Genomic DNA, 20,055 nt, shown 5'->3' with positions numbered 1-20,055 from the left:
TGTGGGAGAACTGAGGCACATTCAATTGGATGCAATGTTTAGAACACTGCAGATAGAAATGTAATGTATAGAATGGACAAACCTCCATTATGCAGAGTACAAATGTTTCTGTTTATTCTATGCTGTGCATTTCTATCTGCGAGGCTCTAGCTAAACATGTTTCAATCTGACGACTAAGCACCATAGCTGCCCAGGTGAGCTTAGCCTTAGGCAATAGGGAAGCAACCACAACAGGTCCTGCTGAAATGCAGAAAAACCTGTAGGGACAGGAAGAGGGTGAATTCACTGACACATCCACACAAACACACCCACCCACATCAACAGACTTCCTCATGAGAAAGGCAGATGAGCCAGCAGGCTGTCTTGTTTTGCCAGAAACACTAGTTCCTGGAGGTACCCATTCAGTGCTGTAATAATCATCTGATCTCACTCACAGGGTGGACGATATGGGGACCTATACAGACCAGGGGGACCAGTACATGCTAAATGGGTAAGTGATTAAACTGAATGTATCTACCACTGTGCTAGTTTATTCTGTGGAAACCCATAGTTTCACAACCAGTGTGTGTAACAAATGTGAAGTGACGCTCATAGCGGTGTGGGTTTCCTGAAACAAAAACTAAGTATTATCAGTGTTTCAGCTCATTTCAATTGTTAGAGGGAAATGTGGAGTAGTGAATTTCAATTGCTAGAGGGAAATATGGAGTAGTGAATATCAATTGCTAGAGGTAAAGATGGAGTAGTGAATTTCAATTGCTAGAGGGAAAGATGGAGTAGTGAATATCAGTTGCTAGAGGGAAAGATGGAGTAGTGAATATCAGTTGCTAGAGGGAAAGATGGAGTAGTGAATATCAGTTGCTAGAGGGAAAGATGGAGTAGTGAATATCAGTTGCTAGAGGGAAAGATGGAGTAGTGAATATCAATTGCTAGAGGGAAAGATGGAGTAGTGAATTTCAATTGCTAGAGGGAAATATGGAGTAGTGAATTTCAATTGCTAGAGGGAAATATGGAGTACAGAAGTGTGAGTGTTGTATCTATCTCCTTTACACCCTCTAGACTCCATGTCATATGACCTGCTCTCTGGACAATGGACAGGGGTTAATAACAAAAGGAGAAATGGGAAATCACAAGCCACTGACACTAACCAGGCCAGTAGTGACGATAAAGATGGCATCCGTCCTGGGAGTCTCTGCTCTAATGACTTCCTCAGTGCTGAATCGCTGGCGTTGCAAAGCTGACAAAGCTTTGATTCATGCATGGGCTTAGTAATTGCCAATGTTTGTTTTATAACTAAGATGTACATGGACTAAAGGGAAACTTCCACCACTGTATTTTGTGAGCTGTTGACAGGATTCACGAACAGTGTCTGGGGTGAAGTAATAATGCCACTAGATAGAAATTTGATTTAGGCCTATAATTAATATACCGGTAATTGGAATGAAACATACTGATCTTAGTCTCTGTCTTATACTTGTACTGCGAGGTACAGAAATACTGCCACTGTATCTCTGATGTCATCATTAGTTGCCTCCGAATTCCTTCCATATCCCTTCTTCTGTATATTGTCATCAGTCTATCTGCCGGAGGTGGATAGATTGGAGTTATCGATAGATTAGAGGTGAAGAGGCATTTTTTCCGTTGCTTTTTGGAAGAAGGCTACATACCGGCTGTAACGGGAGTAAATATGAGAGTTGCTCAGCGAAACTCCATATTAGGTGATGAAGGAACATATTTTGACATTATAATGATGTCGGAAAGGGAGTTTGAATCGGAGTTTTCTTTGCGTTAGGTTAATCCCCGCTATCTACTCCTGTCCTCTTATAGGCAGAGGCTTCAATAACCGCCTCGACAGGCCGTGGCCATCACAAGATCAGGTTTCCTTAACATAGAGTACAATGGAAGATAGAGTATACACCATAGGCATGCTTCATCGGGAACAATGCAAGAACACAGAGGTTGTCTTCCCTTCCCACCACGAGCAGCTATTAACAGCTTTTTTTACACGCGTCTACAGGTAACTGCCAAAATACACCAAACGTGTCTTAATATTGCGTTGGGCACCACGAGCCAGAACAGCTTCAATGCCCCTTGGCATAGATTCTACAAGTATCTGGAACTCTATTGGAGGGATGCGACACAATTATTCAACGATACATTGCATCATTTGGTGTTTTGTAGATGGTGGTGGGAAACGCTGTCTCATGAGCGCTCAGAATCTCCCGTAAGTGTTCAATTGAGTTGAGATCTGTTCACTGGTTGGTTGCAACACAGAGACGCACACAAACGCACACACACACACACACCCTGTAAACCCCCTATGTTCCAATCTCACAAGATGTTCAGGTATTCAGTGCCACAACGATCACGTCATAACGGGACGGCCACATTTTATATAATTAAATATATGAGTTTATACTCAGACCACATCTCACAAACCAACGCAGCTAAACCTTACTGTCACGAGTTCAGCTGGGTTGACTCATCAAACCATACACATACAGGCTCTCGAGATGGATATATTGATGTGTCATTCTCGTAAAAAAAACAAATCAGGAGAAGGCAATACCATTTTTTAATGATAGTTGAGTAAACAGGAACTGTTATTGTTGCCGAAATGTGTTTCCTTTCAGTGTGGTAAGAGATTGAGACTCTGCTGCATTGAGATACTCAACTATTTCTCTACGGATCTGCTCATTTTGATGCGTTTACCAGTTGCGATGAGTGATAGATCAGAAAGTTCTCAGTCACTCAGGTGTGGTGAACGTGTCACCAGCCGAGCACGTACAAAGCCCTCTGATTGGCTAAGCTAATGTATTGTTTGCTGTGTGGTTGGGTCGTCAGAACACTGTACTTGTGCGAACGTCGGAGTGTTTACAATTGACGACTTTGAAATGACTTATCTTCTTTATCAACATTTTTTAAACGTTTTTTTACTCATCTTTTAATCATGATGTCTGCATGAGTGCGCGTTTATACAGAGGAAAGGGTGAAAGGTAGTCTATGCTCAGTTGCTTTGTGTATCGGTGAGTCTATCTTTCTTTACAAAGGCATTGTGTAACTACTGTAGAACTAAGTTGGAGACGGGAAGCTGATGTGGAAGCAATGTATAATCCAGTTGACGGCTTGAATACAGTTGTGCAAAGTTAGTTTACTACATGTTAATACTGTGTAATGACACTAAAAGTGCTTAAACTATATGGATAAACTTACTGTAGTTTCACGATTCTTCATTTCTTTCTATATAGGGCCTACAGTTGGACATATTATAATTATTTTATCATTGCCAATTTATTGGTGCATCTAGCATTTGCTTATCACTTTGTTTTAATTTTTAAGTGACAGCTGGGAGTCTTCTAAACCAAGACTATCTACTGTAACCAAGAAGCTTGATCTTGACATCTAGCCACTTAGCAAGTTAGCAAACCAAATGCATATAATGCCCATCCCTCAGCACCTTCCGGAGACACCTGAAACCCCACCTCTTTAAGGAATACCTGGGATAGGATTAACTAATCCTTCTAACCCTACCCCGCTACCCTCCCCCCCCAAAAAGATATAGATGTACTATTGTAAAGTGTTTGTTCCACTGGATATCATAAGATGAATGCACCAATTTGTAAGTCACTCTGGATAAGACTGTCTGCTAAATGACGTAAATGTAATGTAAATGTTAACGCAATATAGGGAAGTGATCAGCAGACATACTGTACATATGTGCCAAGGGTGCATGCATTATGCATGCAGCTGGTGGGTCTAAGGGTGTGTTGGCCACTTTGTGAACCACTCTTCCATGGAGTACTGGAGGCACAGTCACAGAGGGTGCTGTTTGACTCTTGCAGTGGTCCTGAAACCTTGTCAAGTGTGTCCACTGGCAGAGGCAGTCTAGACCAATGACAGCCAGAGGACACACATGGAGTAAGACAAGTTGCAAGCTTCTACATTGTTAGTTTTTCTCTCTCACTCTTCTGCACTTGGACGTGATTGTGTCTGTGTACTCACTGAGCACTGGAGTGAGCTGAGGGAGAACTTGAGGACTCTTCTCTCTCTGTGTGTGTGTGGGTGGGTGGGTGGGTGGGTGTGTGTGTGTGTGGGGCGGGTGCTTGCTTGCAAGGTGTGTCTTGACTGTGATAAGGGCTTGGGAAGTAAGAGTGGCTTGTCTGTTAAATGAACAAAACAATGCTATGCCATTGCACAGCCATAGGCTTCTATGCAAGTGCCACTGCTGATGTTACTGCCTTTTTGAAGATTGTGTTCCACCACATAATATAACCAGTTGATTTTACAGTTTCAATAAATTCATCTTATATAGCACTAATGGTTATGATAAATTAGGTATTGTTTCACACTGGTGGCATATAAATAAATGCACATTATGCGAGTACTAGAACAATCAAAAAATGTCAAATGCCCATCCCTATAATCCTGTTTTCTGCTAACAATGCCTGCAGTACCACAGTCGGCCTTGAACTTCCTTGGTTTCAATGAGAGGGGGCAGTCGTTCTCCCCTGGTGACCAATGAACATATTGCAATGATTGGACCTTGTGATTCGTGCGTAATGTTGGACAGGGACTTTACAAATAAGACTTTATTAATTTGGCATCATCACATTAAAAACATGGTACATGCGTTTGGGCAGTGGCCTTCATCAGTGTCTGTCAGACTTTGTCTTATTTGAGCTCTTAAGGACTATAGACAGTTGTTGAATCTTTTGATTATTACAGCATGTACAGCAAAGCATTTGAAGACTATTGAATGTACTGTGATATGCTGTCTGTTCTGTAGGAGTCCAGAGGGGGCGAAGGCTGCTTCCTACATCCAGGACATGGAGCTGAGGGAGGAATGGCAGGATGAGGAGTTCCCCAGGTCAGAGACAAACCTAACCCTGACCTTTCACCTTACCCCCTGACCACATGAACTGGAAACCCCAGCCTGTTCACCATGACAATCTTAAACAATATTTTAGGTCCCTGCAAAGAATGCTTTTTGGTTATGACTAGGTAAGAAAGCAGTACTAAGCTTTTTCAAGTATTTTGTAATCCCCCCTAGACCTCTTCCTGAAGATGCCCATAGTCCTGAGACCCCAGGAGAAAATGCAGAGAGACCAGGTAAATCCCTAATACCCATATGTCTGCAAAGGCCTAATTCCAAAAGCACTGCACCATATCCCACAATACCTGTGTGTATGCTACTCCCCCAGCTCCACCCACTAGCCTGGCCCTGTCAGAAAACCCCATAAGGAAGAAGCGTCTGGTGGCGCCCACCCTCAGCCTGACCCTGTCCCGCACCGACTCAGCGGACCGCAGCGTGAAGTCGGGGGACACCGGGTACTCTGCCGCCGCCCTCTCACCCGACGAAGATGACACAGAGCTGGACATCAACCTGGAGGCCCTGGAGACGCCCTCGGACAGCGAATCCTGCAACTTCCCTGACAGCATGCACGAACTGGAGTGGGAGGGTGAGAGAGGAGACAAGAACTGGAGTGGGAGGGTGAGAGGGGAGACAAGAACTGGAGTGGGAGGGTGAGAGAAGAAACAAGAACTGGAGTGGGAGGGTGAGAGAGGAGACAAGAACTGGAGTGGGAGGGTGAGAGAGGAGACAAGAACTGGAGTGGGAGGGTGAGAGAGGAGACAAGAACTGGAGTGGGAGGGTGAGAGAGGAGACAAGAACTGGAGTGGGAGGGTGAGAGAGGAGACAAGAACTGGAGTGGGAGGGTGAGAGAGGAGACAAGAACTGGAGTGGGAGGGTGAGAGAGGAGACAAGAACTGGAGTGGGAGGGTGAGAGAAGAAACAAGAACTGGAGTGGGAGGGTGAGAGAGGAGACAAGAACTGGAGTGGGAGGGTGAGAGAGGAGACAAGAACTGGAGTGGGAGGGTGAGAGAGGGGACAAGAACTGGAGTGGGAGGGTGAGAGAGGGGACAAGAACTGGAGTGGGAGGGTGAGAGAGGAGACAAGAACTGGAGTGGGAGGGTGAGAGAGGAGACAAGAACTGGAGTGGGAGGGTGAGAGAGGGGACAAGAACTGGAGTGGGAGGGTGAGAGAGGGGACAAGAACTGGAGTGGGAGGGTGAGAGAGGAGACAAGAACTGGAGTGGGAGGGTGAGAGAGGAGACAAGAACTGGAGTGGGAGGGTGAGAGAGGAGACAAGAACTGGAGTGGGAGGGTGAGAGAGGAGACAAGAACTGGAGTGGGAGGGTGAGAGAGGAGACAAGAACTGGAGTGGGAGGGTGAGAGAGGAGACAAGAACTGGAGTGGGAGGGTGAGAGAGGAGACAAGAACTGGAGTGGGAGGGTGAGAGAGGAGACAAGAACTGGAGTGGGAGGGTGAGAGAGGAGACAAGAACTGGAGTGGGAGGGTGAGAGAGGGGACAAGAACTGGAGTGGGAGGGTGAGAGAGGGGACAAGAACTGGAGTGGGAGGGTGAGAGAGGGGACAAGAACTGGAGTGGGAGGGTGAGAGAGGGGACAAGAACTGGAGTGGGAGGGTGAGAGAGGGGACAAGAACTGGAGTGGGAGGGTGAGAGAGGAGACAAGAACTGGAGTGGGAGGGTGAGAGAGGAGACAAGAACTGGAGTGGGAGGGTGAGAGAGAACTGGAGTGGGAAGGTGAGAGAGAACTGGAGTGGGAAGGTGAGAGAGAACTGGAGTGGGAGGGTGAGAGAGAACTGGAGTGGGAAGGTGAGAGAGAACTGGAGTGGGAAGGTGAGAGAGAACTGGAGTGGGAGGGTGAGAGAGAACTGGAGTGGGAAGGTGAGAGAGAACTGGAGTGGGAAGGTGAGAGAGAACTGGAGTGGGAGGGTGAGAGAGAACTGGAGTGGGAGGGTGAGAGAGAACTGGAGTGGGAGGGTGAGAGAGAACTGGAGTGGGAAGGTGAAAGCGAGAGTGGGAGGTATGAGGGTGGGGAGAGAGACTGAGGGGGTGTGGGGGTAGAATGAACTGTAGTGGGAGGTCAGAAAACAGAGAGAGTAGGAAAGAAAGTGTGAGAGAGAGAGAGAAATTCCAATTTGGAACATAGAATTCTTCTATTCCATTCCATTTTATAATTCTGAATTCCATTCTGAAATTGAATGGTATGATGCTTGCACAATCTAATCCCACTATTCTTGACCTTCATCTGACCTCTGACTCTCCAGATGACCTGCCGCGGCTGGGCCGGGGGGAGGATGGTGTCTCAGGCACCTCGGTGATGGAGCAGGCAGAGATGGGCTCCATGGAGCTAGACCAGGTGGACAACAGGGGGCGCCGCTGGAGAAGGTTCTGCGTTGCAGGACAGGAGTACCACGTCAACATGAGTGTCCTGGAGCCATACCTCCAGGTGCTCTCCCACGGAGGTGAGACACAGCTGAAGATGACTGTCAAGTAGCTACTTCACCAGCCTGTAAAATCAAAGCTTCCATAACTGAGTCCAGCTGAGTGCATATGACTCAGCATCTGTTGTGTAGCTCCCACTTTATGCATTTGCTGAAAACGACAGGCCTCAGTGAAAGGGAATGGTTTTCAGTTGCCCTATGTAATTCTATCTGATATACAAAACATTAAGAACTGCTCTTCCCATGACATAGACTGACCAGGTGAATCCAGGTGAAAGCTATGATCCCTTATTGATGTCACTTGTTAAATTCACTTCAATCAGTGTAGATGAAGGGGAGGAGCCAGGTTAAAGTAGGATTTTTCAGCCTTGAGACAATTGAGACATGGATTGTGTATGTGTGCCATTCAGAAGGTGAATGGGAAAGACAAAAGCTTTAAGTGCCTTTGAACGGGGTATGGTTGCTCCTGAGTGGCGCAGCGATCTAACGCACGGCATCTCAGTGCAAGAGGTGTCACTGCAGTCCCTGGTTCGAATCCAGGCTGCATCACATCTGGCCGTGATTGGGATTCCCATAGGGCGGCGCGCAATTGTCCCAGCGTCGTCTGGGTTTGGCCGGGGTAGGCGTCGTTGTAAATAACAATTTATTCTTAACTGACTTGCCTAGTTAAATAAAGGTTACATTTAAAAAATATATATATATCTTTAAATAGTAGGTGCCAGGCGCACTGGTTTGTGTCAAGAACTACAACGCTGCTGGGTTTTTCATGCTCAACAGTTTTCCATGTGTATCCTATGTCCACCACCCAAAGGACATCCAACCAACTTGATACAACTATGGGAAGCATTGGAGTTAACATGGGCCAGCGTCCCTCTGGAATGCGTTTGACACCTTGTAGAGTCTATACCCCGTCAAATTGAGGCTGTTCTGAGGGAAAACTCAATATTAGGAAGGTGTTCCTAATGTTTGGTATACTCAGTGTGAATCCAGGTGAATCCATCTATATATTACTGTTTATACCCCTAAAATAATAGTATGTTAGGTTGAGGGGAATGACTTCCTTTGACTATAAGATTGTATCTATTTTCTGAACAGCCTTACTGGGCCCAATCAAGTTACCTCATTATGATGTCAAACAACAAGAGTTCAAACAGAAATACATTTGCCTTAAGTATTTCAGTATTTTATTAGGACCCCCATTAGCAGTACTTAACACAGTAGCAGTTCAACATGTACTCCGTCTATACTCCCACAGTTGGAACTTGTCATTCTTCGCTATGTAATTCTATGTGATATACATGTGCTGTATCTCATGAGGTATGCCTCTGTGTTCCTAGGTTATTACGGGGAGGCTATGAACGCCATCATCACGTTCTCCTCCTGTTACCTACCAGAGAACACGGTGGAGAACTATGAGTACGTCATGGACAATCTCTTCAGGTCAGTGTAGACGGACAAACACCCTCTGGTGTTGAGGTCTCAATTAAAGATGACAATCAAAGTACTTTTTGTTTCTTATTTGGGGGTGTGTGTACGGTGCAGGTACATAGTGGGGACGCTGGACCTGATGGTGTCAGAAGGCTATGTCATGGTGTACCTGTGCAGCATGGCTCCCAGGAATAAGATGCCTGCCATCAAATGGCTGCGACAGTGTTACACCTCCATTGACAGAAGGTACAGTACGTTCTTCTTGCTCTTTCTCTCACAAGGTTCCCTCTGCTGTTGTACTGAAAGAGTCCAGAGGAGGGGGCAAGTGGCCCTATGGTTCTCTGTATAGCACTGCTGTGGTCCAGGTATTGGACAGAATGGGAGGACGTAATGGGAGGGCTCTTATTCCTGTCCTATCTCTGCTTCTCCTCCCCTCGTGTGGAATATATAGCAATTCCCATGGGGGGCCAGTACAAAAAAAATGCATGCATTCACTACTGTAAGTCGCTCTGGATAAGAGTGTCTGCTAAATGACTAAAATGTAAATGTTAAAAATGAATATCACAGGAATGCTATAATGATTCAGGGCTGTGAGGATCTCTACCACAGGGTAGTATAATGATTCAGGGCTGTGAGGATCTCTACCACAGGGGAGTGTAATGACTCAGGGCTGTGAGGATCTCTACCACAGGGAAGTGTAATGACTCAGGGCTGTGATGATCTCTACCACAGGGAAGTGTAATGATTCAGGGCTGTGAGGATCTCTACCACAGGGAAGTGTAATGATTCAGGGCTGTGAGGATCTCTACCACAGGGAAGTGTAATGACTCAGGGCTGTGAGGATCTCTACCACAGGGTAGTATAATGATTCAGGGCTGTGAGGATCTCTACCACAGGGTAGTATAATGATTCAGGGCTGTGAGGATCTCTACCACAGGGAAGTGTAATGATTCAGGGCTGTGAGGATCTCTACCACAGGGTAGTATAATGATTCAGGGCTGTGAGGATCTCTACCACAGGGTAGTATAATGATTCAGGGCTGTGAGGATCTCTACCACAGGGAAGTGTAATGATTCAGGGCTGTGAGGATCTCTACCACAGGGAAGTGTAATGATTCAGGGCTGTGAGGATCTCTACCACAGGGAAGTGTAATGATGATCTCTACCACAGGGTAGTATAATGATTCAGGGCTGTGAGGATCTCTACCACAGGGAAGTGTAATGACTCAGGGCTGTGAGGATCTCTACCACAGGGTAGTGTAATGATTCAGGGCTGTGAGGATCTCTACCACAGGGAAGTGTAATGATGATCTCTACCACAGGGAAGTGTAATGACTCAGGGCTGTGAGGATCTCTACCACAGGGTAGTGTAATGATTCAGGGCTGTGAGGATCTCTACCACAGGGTAGTATAATGATTCAGGGCTGTGAGGATCTCTACCACAGGGAAGTGTAATGATTCAGGGCTGTGAGGATCTCTACCACAGGGAAGTGTAATGATTCAGGGCTGTGAGGATCTCTACCACAGGGTAGTGTAATGATTCAGGGCTGTGAGGATCTCTACCACAGGGTAGTGTAATGATTCAGGGCTGTGAGGATCTCTACCACAGGGAAGTGTACTGATTCAGGGCTGTGAGGATCTCTACCACAGGGAAGTGTAATGATTCAGGGCTGTGAGGATCTCTACCACAGGGTAGTGTAATGATTCAGGGCTGTGAGGATCTCTACCACAGGGTAGTGTAATGATTCAGGGCTGTGAGGATCTCTACCACAGGGTAGTGTAATGACTCAGGGCTGTGAGGATCTCTACCACAGGGAAGTGCCCCCTCCGGACATTCCTCAGATAACCCTCTGACCCCTGACTGTGTGCGTGTGCAAAATCGAATTGTATTCATCACGTACACCATTTCCAGCAGGTATAAAAGGTGCAGTGAAATGCTTGTGTGCTGGCTCTCTCAATATCGCAGTACAATAATCAATATCAATAATACAAATCCAATCAAAAATAAATGTATTAAAGTATATCCACGTGTCGGTATATTTGCCAGTTGTCTCATACTGTATCTGTGCTGTTGGTTCTACTGTAATGTAGTCCTCCTTATCACTGAGATGTTTCCATAGTCCATATAAAGGCAGCTCAGTGCTCAGTCTCTGCATGCCTGGCCACTGGCCACACTCCACAACATAACATTCCCATACATAAACCACCACATTCACTGTGCATACCACAGTGGCCTCCCAATTGAAGACAATATTCATGAAAAACGTCAGGTTGACCATCTTGCTCCTAATATACCTTAGGGTGGGGTTTCCCAAACTCGGTGCACGTTTTGGTTTTTGCCCAGGCACTACACAGCTGATTCAAAGAACCAACTCATCAAGCTTGGATTATTTAAATCAGCTGTGTAGTGTTAGGGCAAAAAACAAAACTTGCTCCCAGGGGGTCCCCAGGATCGAGTTTGGGAAACCCTGCCTTAGGGAATTATAGTGCCAAAGGTACAGATGTAGGATCTTAATTTGAGCCAGTTTGCTACAACAGGAAAATAATCTTGAAGCAACCGGAAATGTGAATTATTATGTGGATTATAATTAGACATTTGTGTAAGGGTTGATATATTTTTCGTAAGGGAAAATCAAGTCAAAACGTCAGAAGCCTTTTTAAACCTCAAAAACACTACATAAAAATGTCCTGCATTGCAGGAATGCTATCCTGCAAACAGGTGATCCAATTTAGATCCTCCATCTGTAGCATGTCTTCTGGTGAACTTGGACGAGACCAGACCTACTTCCAGACACTGGTGTCTTTGAGAAAACCAGCCCTCAGACGTTACCTCACGCGCTCAATTTGGAGGGAGGCAAATGCAGTTGCTATGCAACCGTGAGCTTTTGAGTCATATCATCAGAGTCAGATCTCAAAGCCGTATATCACGGCACTCTTCCCAGGGCATTAAGAGGAGAACTACACATAGGATGAACATTCTTATTGTATTCACATAAGGCTGGTGTTTACTGAGGCGTCTAAGTGAATGATTTTCTTCATGTGACTCAGAGAAACAGACATTGACGTCAGGTTTCTGCCCATGCCTAGGGGATCGTTTACGAAATCACAGACATTCGCCGTGTTCCATCCAGAGATTCTGCCTCAGCCACTATGTTACTCATATCATGTGGTTGTTTCCACCTACGTATTTGACACGTATTGTAACTCGCCCTGAATAATGTGGATGAGTCATGTAAATGTAATGTCTGTGGAGTCATGGTGATGGTTCTCCTGGCAGGTTGAGGAAGGACCTGAAGGGGCTCTTTGTGGTCCACCCTGCCTGGTACATCAAAGCACTCATCACTGTCGTCAAGCCTTTCATCAGGTGAGCAGAACCATTAAAGTCATATTTCATTTGAACCACATCAGTCCTCAGAAGATGATTCAACGAGTCACACTGCTTCAGTGAGTCCCACTCCATCTGTTGTGAAGATCCAGCTACAGCATATGCCTATGCCTTGACCATGCTGATGTTCACTCTAACCTCTGACCTCTCTGTGCCCTCCACAGTGAGAAGTTCAGCCGGAAGATCCGCTTCATTCACAGCCTGCAGGAGCTGTCCGAGTACATCCCAATGGAACACCTACAGATCCCCGACAGCATCCGAGAGTGAGTGACTGGCTTCTCTTCAGAGCTATATTAGCCTCAAAGTTATTACAATTTTACTTTGTAGGATTATTATTCCCGTATTAAAAGTGCTTTGTTTTCTCTAGGTATGATGTGAGGATGAACGGGTGAGGTGAGGGACATATCGTGGGAAGCCAAAGAGCGGACATTTTGAGTGGCTAGGAGAAGGAGGGGAAGACAGCAGACGACCAGGAACTATGGGCTGAATTACCATGCAAGTTCAAAAGTTAACTAGTCCAAATGTCACCCTGCAGGTATGCTTGGACGTGCAGCACTTTTGTTGTACAGAAAATGAAAGACTTTGTGTGTACAGACACACCTTTTATTTGTTCATCGTTGAACGTAACGTCACTAAAGAAGTTCACTTCCCCAAGCCACTGGCTTTGCAACAGTTTCATAACTGCCCCTATTTTGTGGTACTTGAATGCAACCCTATCATATGTATTGATGCCAGAGTGATTTGTGAGACCTGTCATCAAGGAGCAACCTACAGTCAGTTTGAACACAACATTTAACACTAGAGTTAAATGAATGGTCCAGATGGTTTTCTGTTACAGTTACCTTCACTGGAACTCACATTGACATTTACTGCTACTTTATCTGTAAGGGCTTACTGCACTCTAGTGCCAAGTACAACACTTTTGACTGTCAGGTTGTTAGGATGTCACCTTTTAATGTTTACTAAAATGTGATTGATGCGCAACAAATACTTTAGGTTAAGATGGAGACAAAGTGTATTTAATAAAATAAATCAGAATTTACAGCATGACAAATTCTGATGTATTATTCTGACCTTGTAAACCTAAGCCTTTTTATAGCCTACCCTCAGAGCAAATATTTATGTAAGAGAACTCTTGAACAACCTGTACTTTTCTAATTTTCTAACCATACTTTCTATAGCTGAATGATCTTCTCACTTTAAGATATATTTTTTTAGAGCTTTGCTTACCACATGTGTAAGGGCTTTTACACTATTTTAAAGGAAGGGGTGTCACCATGGAAATGCTGCAGGCATTCAGGAAATGGGCTTTGACAGCCACAGGAAGTGAGGTAGCCATGGAAGAAGAATACTACTGCCTGCATTTACTGTAACTCGTACACAGGAACAGTGACTTGTCCATTAATTAGGGATGATGAAGAATATTCATCTGAAAATGAAAAACATTTTTCTGAAAAAGGGAGCTATTGAATGTATTGTTTTATGTTAGTCCTTTATGCTGATTAAAAAACATGAGCTGGCGCACACCCAGAAAAAATGTGTCTGTGTGGAGGTGCTGACTAACAACGAATAAACTATAAGCTATGAAAATAAAGTCTCACACTCCATATATAAACTCCCAGGAATTTACCAACGTTTCGGCATCACTACCTCCTTCAGGGTGATGTCATGAGTACTTGAAACAGGTTATGTAGACAAACAGTGCAATTAGTGTAACCAATGACAATGCTACCACTGGAAATGTGTTTTTTTTCAATGTTACTGCTACTGAATTATAACAACACCACATTGGGGATGTTTTTAAATCTACACAAGTCCTCAAAAGACTCCTTTAAAAAAAAAAAATGGTGGTAGTTAAAATTTATGGACAACAGATCTTAAATACATGAGACGATGATGCATTCAGTATTAAATCAGATTAGTATTCAGTAAGATTATATGGTGGTTGGTATCGCTCATGTCAGCTGGGTGTTCTGAAATACTCAGAATTGTGTTGCATTGTGGAGGAGGAAACTGAATGGCCTCAGATAGATATGGTGTCCTTCGTTAACGACTGGAATCTGGCTGCTTGTTTTTCAGGGATTATTTTGTACTCCTCTGCATTCACATCTTTGTCCCGGTGGTCTGTCTGCTCGTCAGTTGTTCATGTAAATAAAGCTGTTATCACGGGACTCGTCTTTGGGCTGTTTGTGTGTTTTGTTGTTGTTGAAGAAGCTTACGTAAATAAGTGAAGATGGAATAATAATAATCTTCAGGTGTGAAATAAAGACTGCTGGTTATTCTGAGCAGAGTAGGACTGGAGTTAAAGGTGGTAATACAAAGTACATCCAGTGAATATTACTGTTCAAAAACACTAGACACCCCGTAGCCTTCACCCGTCCTCGACTAGACACCCCGTAGCCTTCACCCGTCCTCGACTAGACACCCCGTAGCCTTCACCCGTCCTCGACTAGACACCCCGTAGCCTTCACAACGTCCTCTACTAGACACCCCGTAGCCTTCACAACGTCCTCTACTAGACACCCCGTAGCCTTCACAACGTCCTCTACTAGACACCCCGTAGCCTTCACAACGTCCTCTACTAGACACCCCGTAGCCTTCACCCGTCCTCGACTAGACACCCCGTAGCCTTCACCCGTCCTCGACTAGACACCCCGTAGCCTTCACAACGTCCTCTACTAGACACCCCGTAGCCTTCACAACGTCCTCTACTAGACACCCCGTAGCCTTCACCCGTCCTCTACTAGACACCCCGTAGCCTTCACAACGTCCTCTACTAGACACCCCGTAGCCTTCACCCGTCCTCTACTAGACACCCCGTAGCCTTCACAACGTCCTCGACTAGACACCCCGTAGCCTTCACCCGTCCTCTACTAGACACCCCGTAGCCTTCACAACGTCCTCGACTAGACACCCCGTAGCCTTCACAACGTCCTCGACTAGACACCCCGTAGCCTTCACCCGTCCTCGACTAGACACCCCGTAGCCTTCACAACGTCCTCGACTAGACACCCCGTAGCCTTCACCCGTCCTCGACTAGACACCCCGTAGCCTTCACCCGTCCTCGACTAGACACCCCGTAGCCTTCACCACGTCCTCGACTAGACACCCCGTAGACTTCACCCGTCCTCGACTAGACACCCCGTAGACTACACCCGTCCTCTACTAGACACCCCGTAGCCTTCACCCGTCCTCTACTAGACACCCCGTAGCCTTCACCACGTCCTCTACTAGACACCCCGTAGACTTCACCCGTCCTCGACTAGACACCCCGTAGCCTTCACCCGTCCTCGACTAGACACCCCGTAGCCTTCACCCGTCCTCTACTAGACACCCCGTAGCCTTCACCCGTCCTCTACTAGACACCCCGTAGCCTTCACCCGTCCTCTACTAGACACCCCGTAGCCTTCACCCGTCCTCTACTAGACACCCCGTAGCCTTCACCCGTCCTCGACTAGACACCCCGTAGCCTTCACCCGTCCTCGACTAGACACCCCGTAGCCTTCACCCGTCCTCGACTAGACACCCCGTAGCCTTCACAACGTCCTCGACTAGACACCCCGTAGCCTTCACCCGTCCTCGACTAGACACCCCGTAGCCTTCACAACGTCCTCGACTAGACACCCCGTAGCCTTCACCCGTCCTCGACTAGACACCCCGTAGCCTTCACCCGTCCTCGACTAGACACCCCGTAGCCTTCACCCGTCCTCGACTAGACACCCCGTAGCCTTCACCCGTCCTCGACTAGACACCCCGTAGCCTTCACCACGTCCTCGACTAGACACCCCGTAGACTTCACCCGTCCTCGACTAGACACCCCGTAGCCTTCACCACGTCCTCTACTAGACACCCCGTAGCCTTCACCACGTCCTCTACTAGACACCCCGTAGACTTCACCCGTCCTCGACTAGACACCCCGTAGCCTTCACCCGTCCTCGACTAGACACCCCGTAGCCTTCACAACGTCCTCGACTAGACACCCCGTAGCCTTCACCCGTCCTCGACTAGACACCCCGTAGCCTTCACCCGTCCTCGACTAGACACCCCGTAGCCTTCACCCGTCCTCGACTAGACACCCCGTAGACTACACCCGTCCTCTACTAGACACCCCGTAGCCTTCACCACGTCCTCTACTAGACACCCCGTAGACTTCACCCGTCCTCGACTAGACACCCCGTAGCCTTCACCCGTCCTCGACTAGACACCCCGTAGCCTTCACAACGTCCTCGACTAGACACCCCGTAGCCTTCACAACGTCCTCGACTAGACACCCCGTAGCCTTCACCCGTCCTCGACTAGACACCCCGTAGCCTTCACAACGTCCTCGACTAGACACCCCGTAGACTACACCCGTCCTCTACTAGACACCCCGTAGCCTTCACAACGTCCTCTACTAGACACCCCGTAGACTTCACAACGTCCTCGACTAGACACCCCGTAGCCTTCACAACGTCCTCGACTAGACACCCCGTAGCCTTCACAACGTCCTCGACTAGACACCCCGTAGCCTTCACCCGTCCTCGACTAGACACCCCGTAGCCTTCACCACGTCCTCTACTAGACACCCCGTAGCCTTCACCACGTCCTCTACTAGACACCCCGTAGCCTTCACCCGTCCTCGACTAGACACCCCGTAGCCTTCACCCGTCCTCGACTAGACACCCCGTAGCCTTCACACCGTCCTCGACTAGACACCCCGTAGCCTTCACCCGTCCTCGACTAGACACCCCGTAGCCTTCACCCGTCCTCGACTAGACACCCCGTAGCCTTCACCCGTCCTCGACTAGACACCCCGTAGACTACACCCGTCCTCTACTAGACACCCCGTAGCCTTCACCACGTCCTCTACTAGACACCCCGTAGCCTTCACCCGTCCTCGACTAGACACCCCGTAGCCTTCACCCGTCCTCGACTAGACACCCCGTAGCCTTCACAACGTCCTCGACTAGACACCCCGTAGCCTTCACAACGTCCTCGACTAGACACCCCGTAGCCTTCACAACGTCCTCGACTAGACACCCCGTAGCCTTCACAACGTCCTCGACTAGACACCCCGTAGCCTTCACAACGTCCTCGACTAGACACCCCGTAGCCTTCACAACGTCCTCGACTAGACACCCCGTAGCCTTCACACCGTCCTCGACTAGACACCCCGTAGCCTTCACCCGTCCTCGACTAGACACCCCGTAGCCTTCACCCGTCCTCGACTAGACACCCCGTAGCCTTCACCCGTCCTCTACTAGACACCCCGTAGCCTTCACCCGTCCTCTACTAGACACCCCGTAGCCTTCACCCGTCCTCTACTAGACACCCCGTAGCCTTCACCCGTCCTCTACTAGACACCCCGTAGCCTTCACCCGTCCTCGACTAGACACCCCGTAGCCTTCACCCGTCCTCTACTAGACACCCCGTAGCCTTCACCCGTCCTCGACTAGACACCCCGTAGCCTTCACCCGTCCTCGACTAGACACCCCGTAGCCTTCACAACGTCCTCGACTAGACACCCCGTAGCCTTCACAACGTCCTCGACTAGACACCCCGTAGCCTTCACAACGTCCTCGACTAGACACCCCGTAGCCTTCACAACGTCCTCGACTAGACACCCCGTAGCCTTCACACCGTCCTCGACTAGACACCCCGTAGCCTTCACCCGTCCTCGACTAGACACCCCGTAGCCTTCACCCGTCCTCGACTAGACACCCCGTAGCCTTCACCCGTCCTCTACTAGACACCCCGTAGCCTTCACCCGTCCTCTACTAGACACCCCGTAGCCTTCACCCGTCCTCTACTAGACACCCCGTAGCCTTCACCCGTCCTCGACTAGACACCCCGTAGCCTTCACCCGTCCCTCGACTAGACACCCCGTAGCCTTCACCCGTCCTCGACTAGACACCCCGTAGCCTTCACCCGTCCTCGACTAGACACCCCGTAGCCTTCACCCGTCCTCGACTAGACACCCCGTAGCCTTCACAACGTCCTCGACTAGACACCCCGTAGCCTTCACAACGTCCTCGACTAGACACCCCGTAGCCTTCACCCGTCCTCGACTAGACACCCCGTAGCCTTCACCCGTCCTCGACTAGACACCCCGTAGCCTTCACCCGTCCTCGACTAGACACCCCGTAGCCTTCACCACGTCCTCGACTAGACACCCCGTAGACTTCACCCGTCCTCGACTAGACACCCCGTAGACTACACCCGTCCTCTACTAGACACCCCGTAGCCTTCACCACGTCCTCTACTAGACACCCCGTAGCCTTCACCCGTCCTCGACTAGACACCCCGTAGCCTTCACAACGTCCTCGACTAGACACCCCGTAGCCTTCACAACGTCCTCGACTAGACACCCCGTAGCCTTCACAACGTCCTCGACTAGACACCCCGTAGCCTTCACAACGTCCTCGACTAGACACCCCGTAGCCTTCACAACGTCCTCGACTAGACACCCCGTAGCCTTCACACCGTCCTCGACTAGACACCCCGTAGCCTTCACAACGTCCTCGACTAGACACCCCGTAGCCTTCACCCGTCCTCGACTAGACACCCCGTAGCCTTCACCCGTCCTCTACTAGACACCCCGTAGCCTTCACCCGTCCTCGACTAGACACCCCGTAGCCTTCACCCGTCCTCGACTAGACACCCCGTAGACTTCACAACGTCCTCTACTAGACACCCCGTAGCCTTCACCCGTCCTCGACTAGACACCCCGTAGCCTTCACCCGTCCTCGACTAGACACCCCGTAGCCTTCACCCGTCCTCGACTAGACACCCCGTAGCCTTCACCACGTCCTCGACTAGACACCCCGTAGACTTCACCCGTCCTCGACTAGACACCCCGTAGACTACACCCGTCCTCTACTAGACACCCCGTAGCCTTCACCACGTCCTCTACTAGACACCCCGTAGCCTTCACCCGTCCTCGACTAGACACCCCGTAGCCTTCACAACGTCCTCGACTAGACACCCCGTAGCCTTCACAACGTCCTCGACTAGACACCCCGTAGCCTTCACAACGTCCTCGACTAGACACCCCGTAGCCTTCACAACGTCCTCGACTAGACACCCCGTAGCCTTCACAACGTCCTCGACTAGACACCCCGTAGCCTTCACAACGTCCTCGACTAGACACCCCGTAGCCTTCACCCGTCCTCGACTAGACACCCCGTAGCCTTCACAACGTCCTCGACTAGACACCCCGTAGCCTTCACAACGTCCTCGACTAGACACCCCGTAGCCTTCACAACGTCCTCGACTAGACACCCCGTAGCCTTCACAACGTCCTCGACTAGACACCCCGTAGCCTTCACAACGTCCTCGACTAGACACCCCGTAGCCTTCACCCGTCCTCTACTAGACACCCCGTAGCCTTCACCCGTCCTCGACTAGACACCCCGTAGCCTTCACCCGTCCTCGACTAGACACCCCGTAGCCTTCACAACGTCCTCGACTAGACACCCCGTAGCCTTCACCCGTCCTCGACTAGACACCCCGTAGCCTTCACCACGTCCTCGACTAGACACCCCGTAGACTTCACCCGTCCTCGACTAGACACCCCGTAGACTACACCCGTCCTCTACTAGACACCCCGTAGCCTTCACCACGTCCTCTACTAGACACCCCGTAGCCTTCACCCGTCCTCGACTAGACACCCCGTAGCCTTCACCCGTCCTCGACTAGACACCCCGTAGCCTTCACAACGTCCTCGACTAGACACCCCGTAGCCTTCACAACGTCCCTCGACTAGACACCCCGTAGCCTTCACCCGTCCTCTACTAGACACCCCGTAGCCTTCACCCGTCCTCTACTAGACACCCCGTAGCCTTCACAACGTCCTCGACTAGACACCCCGTAGCCTTCACCCGTCCTCGACTAGACACCCCGTAGCCTTCACAACGTCCTCGACTAGACACCCCGTAGCCTTCACAACGTCCTCGACTAG

General features: G+C 48.9%; 1 protein-coding gene across 3 annotated transcripts; it reads left to right on the top strand.

The window, feature by feature from the left end:
* Positions 1–200: 200 nt before the first annotated feature.
* Positions 201–14,287, top strand: LOC106574167 (BCL2/adenovirus E1B 19 kDa protein-interacting protein 2). Of its 3 annotated transcripts, none has more exons than XM_045719064.1 (10): positions 201–490; positions 4,784–4,864; positions 5,048–5,106; positions 5,199–5,456; positions 7,128–7,325; positions 8,642–8,744; positions 8,847–8,978; positions 12,009–12,095; positions 12,281–12,379; positions 12,484–14,287. In XM_045719064.1, the coding sequence occupies exons 1-10, from the start codon at positions 447–449 to the stop codon at positions 12,506–12,508; spliced, it is 1,086 nt and encodes a 361-aa protein (XP_045575020.1). In that variant the 5' UTR covers positions 201–446; the 3' UTR covers positions 12,509–14,287. The 3 variants fall into 3 exon arrangements, with proteins under 3 accessions (XP_045575020.1, XP_045575021.1, XP_045575022.1); XM_045719065.1 differs by lacking the exon at positions 201–490 and adding an exon at positions 2,384–2,993; XM_045719066.1 differs by lacking the exon at positions 201–490 and adding an exon at positions 2,388–3,023.
* The last annotated feature ends 5,768 nt before the right edge of the window (positions 14,288–20,055 follow it).

Source organism: Salmo salar, chromosome ssa05, assembly GCF_905237065.1.
Source record: "Salmo salar chromosome ssa05, Ssal_v3.1, whole genome shotgun sequence".
In the NCBI taxonomy this organism is placed as follows: Eukaryota; Metazoa; Chordata; class Actinopteri; order Salmoniformes; family Salmonidae; genus Salmo; species Salmo salar.
This window is presented reverse-complemented; position numbering and strand designations above follow the sequence as displayed.